Here is a 21,003-nt window from a genome sequence, read left to right on the forward strand (position 1 = left end):
AAAACAAGCTACGCTTATTTTGACATAAAATCAGAATAAATTTTACCTTATCTGAACCCCTGAGTACATGTGATTATAGATGTCATTGTCTTCTAACACGCCATGTCCATTGTCATAAAAATAAACTCCAACCTAACACATTGAGAATTAAATTATTAGTTCCAAAGTAATAAAGCATAAAACCAAAGAATAACTTTCTTCTCTATGGTCCCCTTGTAACCACAGCACAAAATTCACCTGTTTCCCGCTGTGTATTCTGTTTCTCCTCAAGACTGGAGTGCTCCCTGTTGTCACCCAGACTCCAGCCAAAGTATTGCTGTAAACTTCGTTTTCCTCAATCACACCTTGTCCTTTTTCATGCTAAATACAAGACAATTTAAGAGTTGAGAAAACCTGCTAACTGCCAATATTGTTTTTCTGGCTGTACCCATCCCTCCCCAATATGGCTTCTTTACTGTAGCAATGTAATTCTTTTATATTTGAGTACATATTTTCACTTTTTTTTTTTTTAAGTAACAGTACATCATGATTTTGAATGTTTGCCATGAAACGAAGAACACTCTGCATGTAAATCATGATATTTCAAGGCTCTGCAGTACTATTTACAAATCTCTGCTAGCTGTTGGTAGAAGAGGTACCTCCCCAGTGCCATGCATCAGATGAAAGCTGTGGCACCTGGCACTTAAACCTACACCCAGCCCTGTCCACCAGACTGACAAAAAATTGGCATGTCTCTTAAGGTAACTATCTTTACCATGTGTTTGTGCTTAAAAGTAAAGCAACAGTATTCTTGGTCAGGGTAAGCTGTTCTAGTTAGATTTACAGAAGGAACAGATGAAGCTGCACGCTTGCAGCATTAGCTGAACCTTAGGTAACTTTTGGCAGAAAGATACACAAATATTTCTCAAAATCTGATGTTGCTTAAGGGAACCTGACAGCTTTCAGTTCAATTAGCAGAGCCCTTGCACACGCTGGAAATTGCGCTTTATTCCTCACTTTTACAATACACGACCGTACAGCAATTGCAATGTATATCATCCTGAAGGTAAAAAAAAAATATTTTCTGAGGTTAGTTGTAAACACATTACACACCAAAAAAGCTGAACAGATTTCTAATTTTTTTTTTTTAAATAATGACAAACTAGTGTGAAAACTAAGCCTTTAAAAAGCTTTTAAACAAGAAATGGTGAAATTCTATCATCTATCCCATTTTAAATTTTTTACTCTGTAATAGAAATAGTTTAGTGACATTCGTAAGAGGCTTCATCTTTTAAATATCAGCACCAGCTTCAGTCTATTACAATTAACCTAGTTTATAACAAATTCAGTCATTGTAAGTACAATCAATCATTTTACATAGAGTACTCTTTTCCAACATTTACATGAACAGAAAACAAGTTTGTATGCCTGTTTGTAGGTAATACTTACTACGTAAATTCCACCGTGTTGACCATCATGAATCTTGTTGTGTCGAACTATGGGACAGCTGTTTGTTCGAATCTGTATTCCTGCTAATGCATTACCTGTTAACAAAAATGTTATTTAATACAACTTACAAATTTTTCTCATAATTCAAGATGCAATAAGCAAATTAGCTTACCATAAATGTCATTTCCTTCAATAAGGCCTCTTCCATCACCAAAGATATAAACACCACCTTGATTTCCATTAAAAATTGCATTGCCCCTAAGAAACAAAAGTATCCATATTATTTATTATAATACACTGTACAATACATGTACATAGTGTCTAGGACTGTACAATATTCAGATTTAAAATTGAGAATTTATGTTCTGTTGCTTTGAGAAATGCATACTTCCAAGTATACAAGCAAATTAAAAATGCAGTTCAACCGAACACAGACAGCAATTTCATTTTTACATATACAGGATTATTTACAGTTCATAATAAATAAGTGAAATAAAATTGCGCTTTTCCCATCGCCATCAGATCTCTTCTTCTAAGTAGTAAAATATCAATGAGGAAAACAATACCTTATTGTTGGGTCACTGTTTGAGGTAATCCAAACACCTGCAAAATTGTTTGCATAGATTTTGTTCTCTATGAATTGTCCTCTTCCTTTTTCATGAACGTAGATTCCTCCAGTCTGGCCATGATGGATTTCACACCGAACTACTGTAGGATTGGCATACGCTTTCACTTCAAAACCTGCTATCCTGTTTCTATGTATGTTGCAGCTTTCAAAATAACCCTTAAGACACAAAACATGCAGTTTCCTGTAAAAGTCCTTTTTAAAATGAAGACTATTCCCTACCCTCCCTCCCCTCTAAATACAATCCTCATTTAAAAGCAAACAGTACCAAAATTGACAATATGCAAGTACTTATATAGCTCATTAAAACAGCTACTGCCACTGTATCATTTTTTTTCGCCCAAATAAAAAACTGTTCCAAAGACACCATGTTTACATTGCTATTTATTACTACCCATGGAATACCAAGAAAAAATGGCAACTCTGGATATAGCACCTCAAAGAGGACTAAATATCAGGTTTCCTTAGCAGCTCCTGAGGATCAGACTCCTTTCAAAGGCTATAAAGCCCACAGGTCCAATATAAAAAGGACAGGGCTATGGAGAAGACTACCTACTTATTTTCAGACCCAGAACCATATATATTGGGTAAGAATAAGATTTATTTAGGAAGAAGTGTCCTAAATTTCTTTGAAATAACTGGTCAGAACAAATACATATGGATGTGGGAGATGAGTAATTTTTCCAGGGCTGGATTGGTCTGAGCAGCCAACTGGTAAACTTCCCCCCCTCCCCTTTTTTAAAGTGGTGTACACTTCTATTTAGACACTGCAATAGTAGCAATAGGCCTACAACAAAACTGTATTTAAACAAACGCTTTACAAACAGCATAGCTGGGGCGGGGGGGGGGGAAGACACTCCACAAAGCCATCCCAGGCATGCTCCTTCTGCTATGCCAACAGGCACTCGTGTAGCAGGATGATGAACTGATCCATCTGAAAATTCATCTGGCAAAATGGTTGTTTTCCGCCCAATGATTTCTCCGATTCTAGTTCATTCCAGGGCTATGCAAAGTAACTGTGTCAGCCCTTTCAGAGCATTTTTCTGACGCTGTTTTAGAACATTTTGATACTAAAATTCAACCTATTCTTTGAGGTGAACTTTAACAGTATTATATGCCCATTTTGCCCAACTAAAATAACAGAAACTAAACAACTGAAAGAGAGGAAGCATCTTTTATTGGAGATGGTAGACAATCACCAAGTGATGTGTTTTAATTTGTGGATGGCTTGGATGCAAGCTCTTGAAAGCTCTAACCCAGACTATCTCCAGCGGGCAGCTGCAGAGGGCAAGACTAAAAACAGAGCACATGACATTCAGAGCAGTACTCTGCTGCTGACTAACAACCAAAATTGCACTGTCCCTTACATCCAAGAACACGTGGCTGGAAGATAATGTGAACCAATCTTAGTTCTTTCTTTTCTCCTAGACATCTGTCCCCATGCTCTGCAAAGCCATCTATAGTATAAACAATCTATATGATTCCAGCTACAGTTTTAGCAGTATCAGTCCTCATCACACAAAAGATTACCTGTTTAATGAACTGATAACATGTATATAGGTAAAACACCTGACCCAAAAGGAAGGGGGCCCAACTTTCACTGATCTTTGTCACCCTCATAGGCACCTCATCCAAATACTGTTTTTCCGGTAGCCACTTAACTTAGTTACTTAGTCTCACTAATCACGAGACTGGTTTTTACTTGCGAACTACAAAAAAGCACAATTCCTCCTACTGCTCAGTGTAACTGGATCCCAGTGTTTGTACTCACATGACCTACTACCATGAGCACCTCAGGCCTGCGGTTGCTACTACCCACCACACAGAATTTACTCAAGTTACTGCCAACCTAGGTAGAAAGCACTGTTTCACTGTTGTATTACTTACATGCTGTGAATTGCTAAGGGACTTCATCAAACATATTTTGATTACAAAAAAGCAGAAATACATACAGTTCAATGAGGAAATCAAGACAGCATGCACTTCTCCCTACTTTGAGGATTGCAGCCAGGAAAGGCACTGCATTGATTAAACGTTCTCCAAAAAAGTACTATCAGTGTGCACAGCTTTGCTCCCCAGGCCTCTCTGGGTGACAAATAAAAAAGTCAAATGGAAAAAGCCTACTTTCTGTAAATATTCAGAATATTTTTTTTTCAAGGATTTAGGATTAGATTTCTTCAGTGAGTCAAGATGTTTTCAGAGCTCAAGGAAGCTACACACTAACAGACAGGGGAATCTAAAAGGAGATGACCTCAGAAATATACCTTCATGCCAACAGGCAGTCTTTGGGACTTCTTATCCCAAAAGGAACCACTTTTTTTCCCCTCATTTTCACTTAAAATGAAGCCCTCAGAGAAACTTAAGTAAGATGACAATTTGGTATAAAGCTTAATCCTCTTAATGGAATACATAATTTCAATTAAAATATTACTACACATGGTCTGGTGTCTTTTTGATTACTTCACACATTATCTTCCCTTTGAGTGCCAAATACGTTGTGACTACAGCAACACGATGAAGGAAAAGAGGTATTTCAGATGCGGTACATGACAGCCATTTCAGATGCCATGTAGAAGTTGCAAACAAGCAGAGCCTTTATCATGTGGTCAGTGATATCTTTGCAAGCTTCAGCAAGCACTGTTATTTAATAGTAAGGAAGTTTTGGTACAAATACTTTTAATTCCTGAAAACAATACCATATACTGTGTAACTTTTAAACTTACTTGGAAATGAAGTGAAAGTGAGGGCCCCTTCACTTTGCTTGTGTCCCAGTGTATCTACATAATATGCAACTTCAGAGAGGAACAGAAGTACCTGTAGATTAACTGTACTCTGCCCAATATGCCCTAAAATACCGTAATATCACTTGACAGCAGAGTGCAAGTGTTATTTCTTCAAAAAGTAGAAAATGGAGCCTTCAAAATGACTACTCTTCTACTTTCTGAAAAAAAGGAGGACTGCTGATTCAGAAGAAACTGAGAATTTGCTGTAAGCCTCTGTGAAGGAAGTGCTCCTCAAAAGTGGGAGAAGGAAAAAAAAAAAAATCTATATCTCAGATTCCTTTATAAGGCTGACTGCTGGGTCAAAGTCAAGGCTTTCTGCTAGGTAAGATCCTATGACTGCTGGGTCAAAGTCAAGGCTTTCTGCTAGGTAAGATCCTATAACATTCAAGATTCATGAAGAGAAACTGCATTAAAAAGTCCAGTCCACCTCAAGCAGAGTCAGCTTAAGCTGAACTGCTGACTTTGAGCTGATGGAGTTAAACCCAGGGTATTTCTACACTTGTTGAGGCCATGTCTGAACACCACCTGTGTGCGTAATTATTAAACTGAATTCATTGAAACCAATAGAATTGCTGTTTGTCAGAAGGCACATGTTTTTCCACAGTCCTGAGCAACCACCTCATTCCCAGACCGCCTATTTCCTATGCTGTTCTCTGCTGAAAACGGCAACTTCTTTGGCCCAAACTCACCCCCTAGGGAGACGGGCTAAACTAATCTCAGTCTTTAAGATGCCCCTAGGCAATCCCTGGTATCTTTTCCAGCCACCACAGCCGCGCCCCTTCAAAAGGCATTGTTGTGCCTTTGAACTATATCCTCTCAAAAACATCTTCCCTTTTATTTATTTTTTTTTAAAGTGATAAACTTCTGGATCCCAAGAAATCACATATGGGTTCAGATAACGTTTTCTTCTTGGAAAGTTATTTTGTTATATTTTGTTAACAAGGAAATAAAAGGAAATTGTGTTTCTAAGTATGGAGTTAAATGATCTATTATCCATAGGGCCCACTAACACTGTTGCAAACCCAAAGCTTACTGCCAGCTCCAGGTATAACCAGTAACACCATTAGGAACAGCCTGTTCCTTTCTTACCACTTCTGCCTAACAGCACACACAGGCTGCCCAACCTGCAGCTCTTAAGCTCTGTCCAGCTGTCGGGCAGCTCAAGCCCAGATCCTTTATGGAGACTCTGCCAGGCAGCTATTAAGGTCAGGAAGGTCAATACTCCTCCTCTGCATAGAGCAATTGCAAGCGTTATAGTGCCTCCACCTCCTTCTCAGACTGATTTTTAAGTGTGCTAGGTATTTTACTTGTGTTTTGTGAGGGCTTCTGGTCATAATTCATCAACTAGCAGTAGAAGAACGTGGAGGATGCAGCACCGGGCAGTGCCAGGATTACTTAGTAAGAAAAAAAGGCCTCTGTGATTAATAAGGAACAAGGAATAAGGGATGCACGTGGAAAAAAAAATATTACAATCTTACACAAAAATACCAAGCGTAAGGAGACTCAAAATACCTTAGCAGTAGCCTTCTGCTCGAAAAATCCTAAATATTAAAAAGTAGCTCTGTACACCAAAATTATTTAAAATGCCAGGCAAAGCATTAGCTGTGGGCACAAGATGACAGCTACTGTGACAGAAAGTGTGGGCAAGAACACACTGCTGCAGCCTGTTAAAGATCTGAGCAGAGAAAGTAATCACGAACAGACAGACAAACACCACAGTAACGGTAATGTTGATGTTTCCACATACTACTTAGTCTACAGAAAAAGTTGGTGTGACGACAAAGAAGGGTTCCTTCGCAGCTGGACAAGCTCAGAAGACTTTTTACATCAAGACTAAGTCAGTAATGGAACTTGGATTTTTTTTTTTTTTTTGCTTTCTGCATTTTATCTAGTCTAACAAATACCGCTTTGAAATCCATTAGGGTTAAAACTTGTAACTGATAGGATTTTGTTCACTGCTTTTCTTCTCAGAGGAATTTTTTACCCATGTATTTCTAAAAGGGCTTTTTTTCTTTCTCTGTCTCAAAGATCACAACGTTACAGAAACGCAGAGGTATTTCATGTTATTGTTTGGACAATACAGGTTGTGGTGTTTTTTGGTTTTTGTTTTGGGGTTTTTTTTGGGTTTTTTTTTTTTTAAAGATAATTGTGCAAGCTTTAACACTTCCTAAATGTTTATTGACACTTGTATTCCCAACAGGGTAAGAAAAAAAAACAAAAACCAAAAACACCCCAGGAGACCAAGATAGAAAGAAATGAACTGCTAAAGAGTATCTGACTCTGTATCAACTTAAATAGCAATAACAAGTGTGACTGACAGCACAAAAAATGTTTATAAAAATTTGCCTCCCAAAGCCTGGAATGGTCTTTATTTGAGAGTTGGTGGATTTTACAAAAATCCAAATGCAGCATAAAGAAAACCACATTCGGGATGCAAAACAAACCCTTTATTTTTAGTGCATAGGAAAAATTTGCTATTGCAGCAAAAGGCCAACTGAGTTTTTATGTAGTCTGTATAGAAACTGGCATAAGCTTCATTTATATTTTTTTGACTTTATATACACACTTCTTTTAAATACTACAGATCAGATAATTTTAAAGACTGAGCTGCCAACTAGGCACAATCACCCAACTTAGACACATGCTACTATACTTTTCTTTCATCAAAAAGAAAAAAAACAAGCAATAGTGCTACATTTCTCATTTGGGAGCAATGAAAATGGAGACTGTTATGGCTAGATCTCAGCTTTAAACTATAAAGTTAAGCTTATTCTTACAGTAAATTGGAACTTCTCTGTTGTTTGCATACAACTACTAAATACAATTTATGATGAATGTCTGGTAACTTGTCTCCAGCAACTGGCAAGAGAGGTCAGCTTAAGGCACTGAGGGCTGCCAATGCCATGCTGCATTTTTAATGCCTGCCTGTTAAACATTTGGCACAAGCACCAAGGCAAACATCAGAATATTGCCAGTTTAGAAATAAGAGGTTAAATTTCTCCAAGTATCAAAACACAAAGAACAGTCTGAGAGCATGAAACTGAAAAACAAAGCACTCTTGAACCTTTCAGAGCCAGCACTCCAGCACAGAAACCCACGGGAAAAAAAAATGTGTAGGGTAGGAATTCAGCACTGGAATGTACTCATCCCACTTCAGTCACAAGCAATGAAAAAAAAAAAAACCACACACCCAAAAATAACAGAAGGGAAGCAAGAGAAGTGAACATAGAAAATCCATTTTTGTTTAGGTATGGAGATTTGTATCTGAAAGATACCATGTCACTTAAGGAGTATGTAAATATTGCCAATGATGTCATTTCATCAACTCTATCACTAGCATGATACAGAACAGAGGACACTGCCAAAAGCAGACTTTGAGATGGAAGGGGGGTGGGGAGGAATCTTTCAAAGAAGTTTATGACTAAGAAAGATTTCAATAATATTTGCAGCTGAGATAAATATTATTCACATGTTCTCTTTAATGTGCCAGTTTCCTTTAAACAAAAAGGAAAAATTTATTTCTATTCCATTTTGCTTGTGATATCACACTGATGACAGCATTGGAACAGGCATTCCACTGGTAAGAAAACAGATCAAATACACTTTTATTTAAAATGAATCAAGTGAATTCAGTCTGGCTTTTTAATTTTTTTAATATTTCAATACTCATATATTTAATATTTATACTTCAGTACTGAAACAAGAAGCAGCTCCTAGCCAGACTTTCCAATTAACCCTCAAGCCTACAGACAGACACCTCCCTTCCAGGAGTTATTGAAGCACTCTCCTTTACCAGCTTTCCTATAGCTGAAATCACTTCATTACATGTTTCTGAGCCTGTTTAAGCCTTGGAGGGATGTATGGATATATGTATCCACTGAAGCAGATTAGGAGTGCTTATACAATACGTTAATACAGCTTAAATGAGGCAGTGGCAGCATCCAAACAATGAGATAATATAAAACAAAGGACATAACTTAAGTTTGCCACCACTCTTTGCAAAATGGCCAAACGACTACATCTCTAGAATATAAAATGATGCAAAGAAATCTGTCAGAAGACTGCTACAAGGGCATTCTTCTGGGCTGGTATAATCTTGCCCAAGACAGAACAAATATGCTCCTTAGGATTTAACTAAGAGGTGGAGAAGAGGCACCTAACAGAGCAGAATCCCACCACATTCAACCTTCCACAGGCAAGAAGATTTTATGCCAGCAGCAAAAATAACAGCACTCCGTGACCTGTTTACCTTCCACTGAGACCAGGAAACCGCAAATCAAACAGCTGCAACTAGTACTGCATTGTTCCTTTACCCCTGCCTCCCCAGCAACTTGGGTGGAAAGGAGAAAAGCCTCGACTAGTTTCTGTCCACAGTGGATTTTCTGTTAACACTATTTCCAGACTGCCACTCATCAAGAACCTGACCAGATTTGGGTTAGAACTGCAGCAAAGGAACAAGTACTTAAGGGAAGGAAGATATCCTAAACAAAAGGGAAAAAGATCCACAATTTAGTGAGCCTAAAAACACCCAGTCAGGGATCAAAATACCAATCTTCAAAAACCAGCTGCTTCTATTCTTCCTCTTAACCATGATAAAACTACATGGGGTTTTTTTCCTGAAAGCTTGCTACATTATGTATTAGCTATAATTGCATTAATCATTCATCAAAATTATGGAAATTTATTTCCCCAAAGAAATGTCTTATTACGAGAGATTATTATTTTATTCAATAGGCATCTGAGACCTAGCCAACAGTCCCCCAACACATAACACAGTGTAGAAAATCCTCATGCAGAAGTTCAGCAGGAAAGCTAAAGCAATTTAGTACCTGAATTAATGAACATTTTATTTAGGAATAAGATTACTTTAAAATGGTGGACTATAGTTTCCTTAGAGCAAGCATCGAATGAGTCTAAGTTAAAAATGAATGTCTACTGTAGTTAGATCTGTGAACATACTAAATGGGGGGAGAGGGGTGGTGACAGCAAGATGAAATACATGAGGGATACAGAAGGAACAGTGGATCCAAAGGTCAGAAGATAAAGTCAGAAAATTGAAATGCGAAAACAGAGGTCCACTCTACACCCAAGCTATGTCTGCAAAAGTGTGACTTGGGACTCATCTTTCTCAGCTAGTGAAAGCCTTTAGTGTCTAAAGCTTGCATTTTTATGAGTATTATTTATCTTTCTCAGGGACTAAGTAAGATCTACCAGCAAAACTACTACTTAGATGATAAGACATCCACTTACAAAGAACATCCGTGGATATAACATACCGGGTCTAATTATGGTCTTCTTGCCAAAGAAGAAGCCTAGCATATATTTAGCCATAGCTAGGTAAGAAGCGTGTCAGGTAGTAAGACTAGGAACAAAATGTATGGAAGAAAATATGCACTAGTATCTCAGAGTACACAAAATATGCACCGGTTTGGGATGACCTCATTCTTCAGCAGCATTCTGAAATCAAGTCTGTTACAGGGAGGTTTTCATTACAGCAACAGCACAGCACCAGAGAAGAGATTCCTATTTATCTACCCTTAAAAATGCAACTACCAAAGCAACTGACTATATGTATTATTCCCTATCACCAAAGTTATAGGCAATCCATGTCCTGCAATATCCAATGTCTACAGCAAGATAATCAAATTCTGTGGTATCCTTCTGAAGGCAAGAAGGAATCTGAAATCATGTTGATTTTGAACATTACACTTGATCTGACAGCGAGCAATATTAACTTCCGCATCCCTTATTTAGTTCACCATACTCTGACCACGTTTGGTACTTTTTATGTGTGTAATTTTCATAGGATCATACAATGGTTTGGGTTGGAAGGACCTTTAAAGGTCATCTAGTCCAACCCCCCTGCCATGGAGCAGGGACATCTTCAACTAGATCAGGTTGCTCAGAGCCCCATCCAACCTGACCTTGAATGTTTCCAGGGGTGGGACATCTACCACCTCTCTGGGTAACCTGTTCCAGCGTTTCACCACCCTCATTGTAAAAAATTTCTTCCTTATATCTAGACTATTTCTATCCTCTTTTAGTTTAAAACCATTACCCATTGTCCTATCGCTACAGGCCCTGCTAAAAAGCCTGTACCCATCTTTCTTATAAGCCCCCCTTTAAGTACTGAAAGGCTGCAAAATAAGGTCTCCCCGGAGCCTTCTCTTCTCCAGGATGAACAACCCCAACTCTCTCAGCCTTTCTTCAGAGGAGAGGTGTTCTAGCCCTCTGATCATTTTCGTGTCCCTCCTCTGGACCCGCTCCAAGAGCTCCATGTCTTTCCTGTGCTGAGGACTCCAGAGCTGGACGCAGTACTCCAGGTGGGGTCTCACCAGAGCAGAGTAGAGGGGCAGAATCACCTCCCTCGACCTGCTGGCCGTGCTGCTTTTGATGCAGCCCAGGATGCGGTTGGCCTTCTGGGCTGCGAGCGCACATCACCGGCTCATGTCCAGTTTTTCATCCACCAGTACCCCCAAGTCCTTCTCCATAGGGCTGCTCTCAACCCTTTCATCCCCCAGCCTGTATTGATACTGGGGGTTGCCCCAACCCAGGTGCAGGACCTTGCACTTGGCCTTGTTGAACTTCATGAGCTTCGCATGGGCCCACTCCTCAAGCCTGTCAAGGTCCCTCTGGATGGCATCCTGTCCCTCAGGTGTGTCAACTGCACCACTCAGCTTGGTGTCATCTGCAAACTTGCTGAGGGTGCACTCGATCCCACTATGCCATTGATGAAGATATTAAACAGTACTGGTCCCAATATGGACCCCTGAGGGACATCACTTGTCACCGATCTCCATTTGGACATTGAGCCATTGACCACTACACCCTCTGGATGCGACCATCCAACCAATTCCTCATCCACCGAACAGTCCACCCATCAAATCCACATTTCTCCAATTTAGAGAGAAGGATGTTGTGGGGGACTGTGTCAAAGGCGTTACAGAAGTCCAGATAGATGATGTCCGTAGCTCCTTCCTTGTCCACTGAAGTAGTCACTCCATCACAGAAGGCCACTAGGTTGATCAGGCAGGACCTGTCCTTGGTGTAGCCATGCTGGCAGTCTCGAATCACCTTTCTATCTTCCATGTGCCTTAGCATAGCTTCTAGGAGGATCTGTTCCGCGATCTTCCCCAGGCACAGAGGTGAGGCTGACAGGTCAGCGGTTCCCAGGGTCCTTCTTTCTACCCTTTTTAAAAATGGGCACAATGTTTCCCTTTTTCCAGTCACCAGGGACTTCACCTGACTGCCACGACTTTTCAAATATCATGGAAAGTGGCTTGGCAACTACCTCAGCCAATTCCCTCTGGACTCTGAGATACAACTCGTGAGGTCCCATGGACTTGTATAGGTTCAGGTTCCTCAGGTGGTCATGAACCTGATCTTCTCTTACAGTGGGAGGGACTTTGCTCCCCCAGTCCCTGTCTTGCAGTCCATCCACTCGAGAGGTGTGGGAAGAGAGGTTGCCCTCAGTGAAGACTGAGGCAAAAAAGTTGAGTACCTCAGCCTTCTTGTCTGTTGTTACCAGTTTGCCAGTCTTGCTCATCGGGTTCACTTTCTTTGACCTTCCTTTTCTGGCTGACATACCTGCAGAAGCCCTTATTATTCTTTGTGTACCTTGCCAAGTTCAGCTCCATCCACACTTTGGCCTTCCTGACCCCCTCCCTACACAACCAGGCAGCATCCTTATACTCTTCCCAGAATACTTCTCCCTGCTTCCACTGCCTGTGCATTTCCTTCTTGGCCTTTAGTTTGACCAGCACGTCTGGACTCAGCCATGCCAGTCTCTTGCCTTCCTTTCCTACACCTGGGGATTGAGAGCTCTTGCGCTCTATGGAAAGCATCCTTAAAGACCTGCCATTTTAAGAATGACTAAAAGAAAACTGCTTGTTTTGTCAGCCGGGTGGTGTCAATTTGGACTTTGACATTCAAGCAGGAAAAACAATGATTTGGCACTGTTTGGAAGACATGCAGAATATTTTGCTAAAACAAATCAGCAAATAATCATCTTTTATTTCAGCAGCAAAAATTAATTCAGTTTATTTCAAGGGCTATGCAAACTCGTTATTCACTACTTTGCATGTACATGGAAGTTATCACCTTCCTCCCACAGAAACAAACGTTTTTATGAAAGAAGGCCTGAATTCTGAAACAAAATTCTGTGTTAAAATTCCCACAACTAACTCCATGCTAGAAAAGTGCTTTTCCTAGAGAAGCTGGACATACCCTGTTTCAGAGATTTAACATTAAGACTGATAAAGTCTCCATGGAGCTTTTTATTTCATTTTTAAATCTTCCAGCACCCTATTTTTTGTTCCATTTCAAAAGGAAAAAGAATGAAGCGATAGTGTAAATGTAAGCCTACCATTTACATCCTATTTCAAGAGGTATTTTGTCACTGCAACATAATTCAATGTAACAGGCTGCCAATCAACTGCAAAAAGCTTGCTTAAACCTCTTTCAGCTAAAATTGTCTTTAAAGTGAAGTTGCCCACTGAAGGGCAAGAGAAGAACAGTAGGCATATTTTAAAATATCTGTTCACATGGAAAAGCATGGGTTTTTAAAACATTTCTTCAATGACAGGCAAAATTTGAAGACTTTAGCTATGCAACATCTATGTTTCTTTCTTCAAAAGAAGACATATACGTTACCATGCCGTGGTCAAAAGTGAAAACGCCAACATCACGTCCGTGGTGAATGTGATTCCGTCTGATAATGGGATTTCCATGGTTTTTAACCCAAATCCCTGCTAACGCATTATTGGAGATCTCATTGTCCTCATATATTCCCTGGGAAATAAAAATGTAAATTAGGACTGGAATCAAGAACAGTAAACAATTTTATCAAAGTAAAGAAATTGATACTGAAAAATACCTGTGCATGGTCTGTAATATAAAGTCCAACATTTTCACAGTCGCTGATGTTACAGTGTTTAATAGTAGGACAAGCTCCCTGGCCACTAACACATACTGCAGAGCCAACTGGAAGAAAACAGTACAGTTACCATAGCTTCAAAGCATAGTGTATTTATAAATAGTCTGGCAGTGCTTTTGCAAGAAAAGTTACTGTGAACTGATATTTAAAGAAGATTCAGCATGCACAGTGCCAAAGCATTGCAAACCACAGGCAGAAAAACACTAATGTCATCACTTTGCAGATGCAAAAAACCAAGGAAGGAGTTGCTTTAAAAATCACTCTGCCAAGGTTACACAGCTGCATATGATTGCCAGAATAGACAATAGTTTATATAGTAATTCATGCTTATGAAAGTTCTCACTCGTTTATTTCCCTATGTTAGGCCCACTGTACACTGACTGTTTACTACAAAGGACAACAGAAATAGAATAAAATTCTATGCTAATTGCTGCCTTATTTTACTTTCCTTTAAACTTTCATAACCCAGTACTTCAAAGAGCCCAAACAAATAATAATTTTGTAGCAAAGACACACTGTCCAGCTAAAGATGAGCAGAAGACAAACAGCACAATCTTGAGCACAGAACTACACATCAGAAACCAACAGGTCTCTTCCCAGCTGAATTACAAAGCTCCTTGTTGCTGCTCCTTGGATGATTTCAGCTACCATACCATTACCCAGAAAATAAACCCTTTTCAGGCAACTAGGACTCAAACTGCTCAGGACTTCATCAGATCGGCTCAATTCCCTTAATTCCACAAAGTATGAAAACATGAAATTCTGTGGTGACTAAAAATCAACGGCAGATTCACAGTAATTTCAGAAAGGTAAGACCTCATCTCAGGGTATCTGGCCTACATAACGCACACCTTCCCCGCAATTAAACATCACTAAACAAGCAAGTCAGTGCATGCTCTATTAGTAAGTTTTCCTATTACCTTCCAGCATAGTACCACAAAGATGACACTTTAATAATTCATAGACTCATTTACAGAGCTTTTTTTTTTTTAAATCCTAAAGAAATTATTTTGATTGTCTAGTCTGACCTTATGAATAATACAGGCTATAATAATTCCCTGAATTAATTCCTGCTTCAATTCTAGTAGCAGGAACTTCAGCACGTATCTTTCAGAAACATATTTAATTTTGATTTGAATATTTCCAACAACTGAGAAACCACCATAAAGCTTGTTAGCTGGTTACAGAGTTGTTACCCTGTTAATTTACACTTTAATTGCTCATCTGAATTCCTCCAGCTTTAGCACCCAGTTACCGGTTCTCTTCATACCAGTGTATGCCATACCCAACACATGCAGGTATTCAGGGCAAGCAATTTACTCCTTCAGCCTTTTCCTTGATAAAGTAACAAATTGCAGTCAGTATGTTTTTCATTACAACTGACTTTTTCTGCTTTATCTTTTAGGACTTTTTATTGAACTGTTTCTAAATTTTCAACATGTTGCTATGGACACCAGGAAAGAGCACTTTATTCTGAAGCAGGACTAAGGAGAGGTGTAATACAGTCTCTCTACTTCTGCTCAAAATGCCCATAGGTATAACCAAGGATCACACCAGTTCTTTTGCCCACTCGACTACACGAGGGCTCATATTTAGCTGTTTACCCACAATGATTCTTTAAGCCTTTCCCAGGAATCCAGCTTCCCAGGAGAGAGGTTTATCACTTAAAACTAGGAACAAAAGCGAGTTGCGTGTGTAACTTCACACTTGTCCACACTAATGTGAATATTGTTTGAGAGCCTACCTTCCGAAAAGGGCATAGCGACCCATCCTCCTGGTTATTTATAATACCCTAAGTCTTCACCGTCTACAAGTCTCATCAATATGCATTTTATTTCTTCTCTGCAAGTCATTAATAAAGTGGCCTAAAGTCAAGACGTCATCTTTGAAATAGCCACAAAAAAGTAATTTATAATTACCCTGAAAGTTATCTTTCATCTGTTTAACATGTGCTCTGGTCATTCTGTAAAATTCTAATGTTTTAAGGCACTATACGTTGAAGTCAAATATTTTTTAAGGATCTATGTAATTATACCGGGACTGCTACCTTCTTTTAGTCAAAGAAAGTCATCAAGAATGCTAACAGCGTGATGTAACCATTATAACTTTCTGTAAATACAAACTGATTTGCTTCAATCATGAATTTTAAATTCTTGATTGACCAAACCTCCACATTTACCATCTCATTATTCTACCCAGGATCAATAGGCAGTACTACTTGCTATACTTCATCCTGTTTAATCTCCCCCGCGCTGCCCGCCCCAGGACATACACCATCTCACCCAGGTTTCAAATTACTGTTGATACATAATGGGAGCCCAGAAGATTTCTTGGCTAGTTCTTTTTAAACTCCTGCATGATTTTAGAATGTCTATTTTTACAGCTGTTTAACCTCATCCATGGTTTCTGTCAAGAGTAGAACATATTTCATTATCCCTCTAGGGTATAAGCACATTTATCATTCCTGCCTATTCTCATTAAATATGGAACAAAAATTACACAACACTTTGCCATTCAAATTCTTCCATTCTATGATGGATCAGCATCACTGCTAAAACTTCCTTTGTTCCCCAAGTTAAGACACAAGCACTGCCTCTTCTAGACAGACATTACATCTTGTCTTGTTTATCAAGTTCTTTTGGCAGGGTAGGGGGGGTATTTTGTTGGGGTGTTTGTATTGGGGGGGGGGGGGGGATCCCCCCCACAGTTTCCCGCAATTCCTAGTTTCCTATTTATATTAATTGCTAGTAACTTCTCATTTCTTGTATTTCATAATTGATTTCACTCCCCTTTCCTCTACCTCTTTTGGTGACACCAAGGAACTCTGGACTTTTGGGAACCCAGTGTGATGTTCTAAAAGTATACCTCTATCACATTTAGGTTATTTAAATGAAAGCAATCTTTATTCTGACTCACTTCACTGGACTTCATTATCGATTGTGTGAAATTGGTCCTTTTAGAGTACCAAGCACATGTATTACTGGTTTAGACTTTATTTTGTTTACTCAGAATATAATGATTGCACACACTTAAGCAATACTTAAAGGCACATTGCCATCCACTACTACTTTTATCTATCAAGGTGAGGACTAATACAGATTTCCTCTACAATGGATGCAATAGAACCTCTAGACTCAGGATCTTGCCATTTAAACTTTATTTAAAAATATTTCAAAGATGCTTTCGACTGGCAGCAAGAGACATCCAGCTTAAATCGCTCACACTTAACATAGCTCCCATCTTCACATATTACATACATTAAGAACTTTTCATATGATGTAATGTAGAAATATGCTTTAATGCAATTAGGAGAGCTACAGAAAGGGTATCAAGCATGTGCTAGGAAGAGATTTTGAATGGTTATGGATCAATATTTCAGAGATGTCATTGACTTGGAAGCAGTAAATGCCTTTTCTGGCAGACTGCCATTCTTCCTCCCTTTTTACACATACTCAGTACTTCCTGAGTAGGTTATGGCAAGGATTGGTAGGATTAAAAAAGTCAATAAAAATTAATAATCAATAAGTGATGATAGTACAGCCTACACACAGCCTCCAAAATTGACCAGAAATTTTAACCTTGGAGAAGAGAAGCAGTAAGTCAATGCAGCAAACAATCAGAAATCCAGAGTATTGATGAGGGCAAAAGTCCAAAATTCTCAGAAACAGTCTTCCATAATGAAAAGTGGTCATGAAAAAGGTTAAAGCTTAATTTTAATAAACAATTTTCATAAAAACATCAAGACCTACTAGCTTATCTATAAGCACATGTTTCAATATGAAGCCATGCAGCTCTTCCAACTACTTTTATAACCAAGCCAAATGTGGTCCAAGAAATTAATCTAATTCCTCTCATTGGTTATCAGGGTCCCCAGTATTAGTACAGGAATTTCCAGAACAAATTTTCTTCATATACTTCAATTTCCCAGTATTTAGCATTAAACAAAGAAATCAAGATACTGAGAGCAGCTAGCTGTCCTTTGTTCCTCTTTTTACATTTTTAACACTTCCACATATTAGCTGATATGTCTCCAATAAAACAGATGGTATTGCAAAGCGTAGAGCTGCCTTGACCAAAAGCGAAGTAGTGCTTTATAGCCTGAAACCTCCAAGAAAGAGCATATCTTCCTCTACAAGGCACAGACAAGGAATCCTTCCACCCTTCTTATTACAGTTCCCCACAGAATTCCCTCCTCCATAGTTCGTACCAGAAAAGTGTAGTTTTTATATCCAGTTGAAGATCTCCTTGTTTCCTTGCCTTTATGTTGAGCTGAGCAACCTTTATGCACAGCCTGCTGCACAGACCCATTCCATTTCACTAGCTAAACTTAGGTATATAAAGTTCATATTGCCATTTCCATGCAAAGACTCAATATCATAATTCTCCTGTACCTCCTCTTTCTGACACTCCAACTCCATTTCACCTGGTTGTGTTCAAACATGTTAAACTTGCCATGTCTTGTGTATAGTGATTGTGAACTGCCATGTCTTCCTACCAATGACTGTGAACTGCCATCCAGCCTCTCACTTCCACTGCCTCTGACCCTTTCTTTCCTGAATCCAGACTACCAATGTTTCCCAAATCAGGCAGTGTAAATTCCTCATTATCACTGATCATTAAATGAGTCTAACTTTCCGCACTATGCATTTCTTCTGCCTGTATAGCTAGGAACTCATACTTTGAGTATGTCAAATCATCCCACTCTTGACAGAAAGGTGAACTTAGCTTAGCAATTACAGCTCATGACTGTTTCAATGCCACCAATCCCAATACTGCATATTGCAATGAACCTAATGTAAGAGTCCCATGGGTGCACCCTTCAAATGCCCTCTCCTGCCAGCTACAACTATATATACCAAAACCAGGTAAGTTTTTATATAAACTGTCACTTTTCACGTTTTAAACTAACTGCCCAGAGAGTCCAAACTGATTCAAATAGAAGACCGAGTATACGTTATCACAAAGGTCTTGGACACAAAGAAGTCACTGTAATAATGCCATTTCAAGGCAAATACGGCTTGCAGACCTGTATTAAACACCTGCATCAAAAAATGAAATATGCCAATAGTGATCATAACCAATTTGTGTGCTGCTTCCATGTGCCCTGGTTAGTTTAGTAACTTTAAACACAGTGTTAATTTTAAACAATAAAAAGCCCACTAACCCGTACAAGTACTTCGAATAATACAGTGATCTATAATTGGACTGCAGTTCACGGTAATCTCTAAGCAGTGGTGTGCATTGTGGTGCTGAGCAGATTTGTCATCAGGGTTGAACTGGAAAACAAAACAGAAATGTAGTATTTATTTAATGGCTCAGGCATTAAAATGAAATTATTAAAAGCTCTGCTGAACTTTGAGATTCTTACCCTGATTGTCATATATCCAACATATGCATCTTCAGAACCCTCCATAAAAACAAAGGTGGAATCTCTAGTGTTTTCTATTATAACTTTATCTGCTACTTTTCCAGGTGCTGTAAAGAAGACATTTATTAAGTCTTAGTTTATGCCACTGAAAAAAAAAATCCTCAAAAGACTTCTAGAATTCTATTCAAAGCAACAAAGGAAAATGAACACTCTTCCTGGCACATAAATAGTCTTCATGTCAGAAGAATCTTAAAACAGAAAGTTTCAAAGACAATGAAGAAACTAGTCTAACTAAGACAATCTTGCACCGATTTAATATGTAGTACCATGAGAAAAATCTTCACTTGTACAGAGCTAGTTTTTGACTACTATTTATTACAAACTGAATTAACAGTTTAAACGTGGATACCAGTCTAGAGGCACTGTAATTCTAAATACAATTTATTTTGGTATTCTAAACCCTTTTGTTAAAGCTAAACACATACATTCCATCACTAATTTGAACCAATTTAAACAACTACTTTGTAATCTGCTCATGACCTATGAGTGACCTCCCCACACTTCTCAAATGTAAGATTCAGAGTTTTGAAGTGATATCCTCATTATTCTTTAGAAGAAAATCTTACAAAATTAGATTGAACTATACTTCTGAAAGTATGTACAGAAGGTTTCAAGATGGTTCATTTGCAAGCTCCCATAATTTGCAATTTGATTTCCCATGTTAACAGCAAGGCTCTGCTCTATTCTTTATCCTTAATCCAGGGGAAGGAAATGTTTACATTGTTATGGCAACGGCCAGCAGAGGGAGCACAAGTTAACAACAGTCTGACATTGGTATAAATTCAATGATACTCATTCACAAGCAAGATAGTTTGTCTGATTCAAAACTGCACATTAAATACGCAAGCCAGAAGAAGCCTTCCTCAATACATGAAATGTGAGCATGGAAGTTTCGCATATTACAGCGGGTAACTTATCTGATAGCAATTTCAAACCATTCCCAACTTGAGACACACAAACATGACCAGATATTTGCCCTAAATTCTGTATTTTATTGAAGAGCCTATGCACAGCATTTCTCATGAGCAGATCTTTTTCTGTTGTCTGTTGACACTAGTACAGACAAGTGGTATGTCCTGTTCTTTATCACTCAGGCAGAAAGGTGCCATCAGAATGAAGCAACATTTACATCATTATCCAGCTTGTTCTCACTATCTAAAAGCCAGATCTCTGCTTTCATTACTGCAGAGCTGCAAATACTTTAAGGTAGTCTAGCTCTTCTTCATACCACTATTCACTTAGTACTAGCTAACAACCAGAAGAAGCTTTGATGAGGACTTGTGTAGTCATACAAAGTATTCTTCTGTGGCCTGGTAACATTTCTGTATATTCACCATGGTGCAAATGCACTAGCATACACACATGAGTATACCTCAGCATCTGAGAAAGAATGGCACCACAGTATTGCAGGCGAATCAAACCCAGAAAAATCAATGGAGCCCTTAATCGGAAATAAGAGAGCCACAAATTAACATCAGAACTGTATTCCCTCTTAGGGGTGCAAGGAAAAATTGCACTTCACATTGGATGCTCTGAAACATTATCAAACAAAGCAGAAAGATTTGTGGAATTGGGCTTGGAGGTGTTTGCCATGCACTTGGATGATGTTCTCTACAGACATCTCCTTCCTCTCAGCACATGAGTTACTTTACAGGTCTCTGAGTTTGGGAGGTCCCAGAATGCCCATTATGGAACACGCCAATTAGTAAGACCACTGCATTTCGATTCCACTCCCAGGAAAAGGCTGAAGAGGGAAAAGGGACTTGCTCAAGCATTGGTTTCATTCTAAATGCATCAAAGAAAT

The 21,003-nt window shown here is 38.9% G+C and overlaps 1 protein-coding gene across 2 annotated transcripts in view; it reads right to left on the bottom strand.

Annotated features, from left to right (window-relative positions):
• Positions 1-21,003, bottom strand: part of FBXO11 (F-box protein 11) — a 79,170-nt gene that overhangs the window by 5,766 nt on the left and 52,401 nt on the right. For both annotated transcript variants that reach the window (XM_075496587.1, XM_075496586.1), the window contains exons 8-16: positions 19,140-19,246; positions 18,936-19,047; positions 13,712-13,818; positions 13,489-13,626; positions 1,995-2,212; positions 1,601-1,686; positions 1,429-1,523; positions 238-360; positions 47-132 (exon numbers count right to left, since the gene is read on the bottom strand). In XM_075496587.1, the coding sequence (XP_075352702.1) occupies positions 47-132; positions 238-360; positions 1,429-1,523; positions 1,601-1,686; positions 1,995-2,212; positions 13,489-13,626; positions 13,712-13,818; positions 18,936-19,047; positions 19,140-19,246 (1,072 nt within the window). The remainder of the gene's footprint in view (positions 1-46; positions 133-237; positions 361-1,428; positions 1,524-1,600; positions 1,687-1,994; positions 2,213-13,488; positions 13,627-13,711; positions 13,819-18,935; positions 19,048-19,139; positions 19,247-21,003) is intronic.

The sequence above is a fragment of the Mycteria americana genome, chromosome 3 (genome assembly GCF_035582795.1).
Source record: "Mycteria americana isolate JAX WOST 10 ecotype Jacksonville Zoo and Gardens chromosome 3, USCA_MyAme_1.0, whole genome shotgun sequence".
In the NCBI taxonomy this organism is placed as follows: domain Eukaryota; kingdom Metazoa; phylum Chordata; class Aves; order Ciconiiformes; family Ciconiidae; genus Mycteria; species Mycteria americana.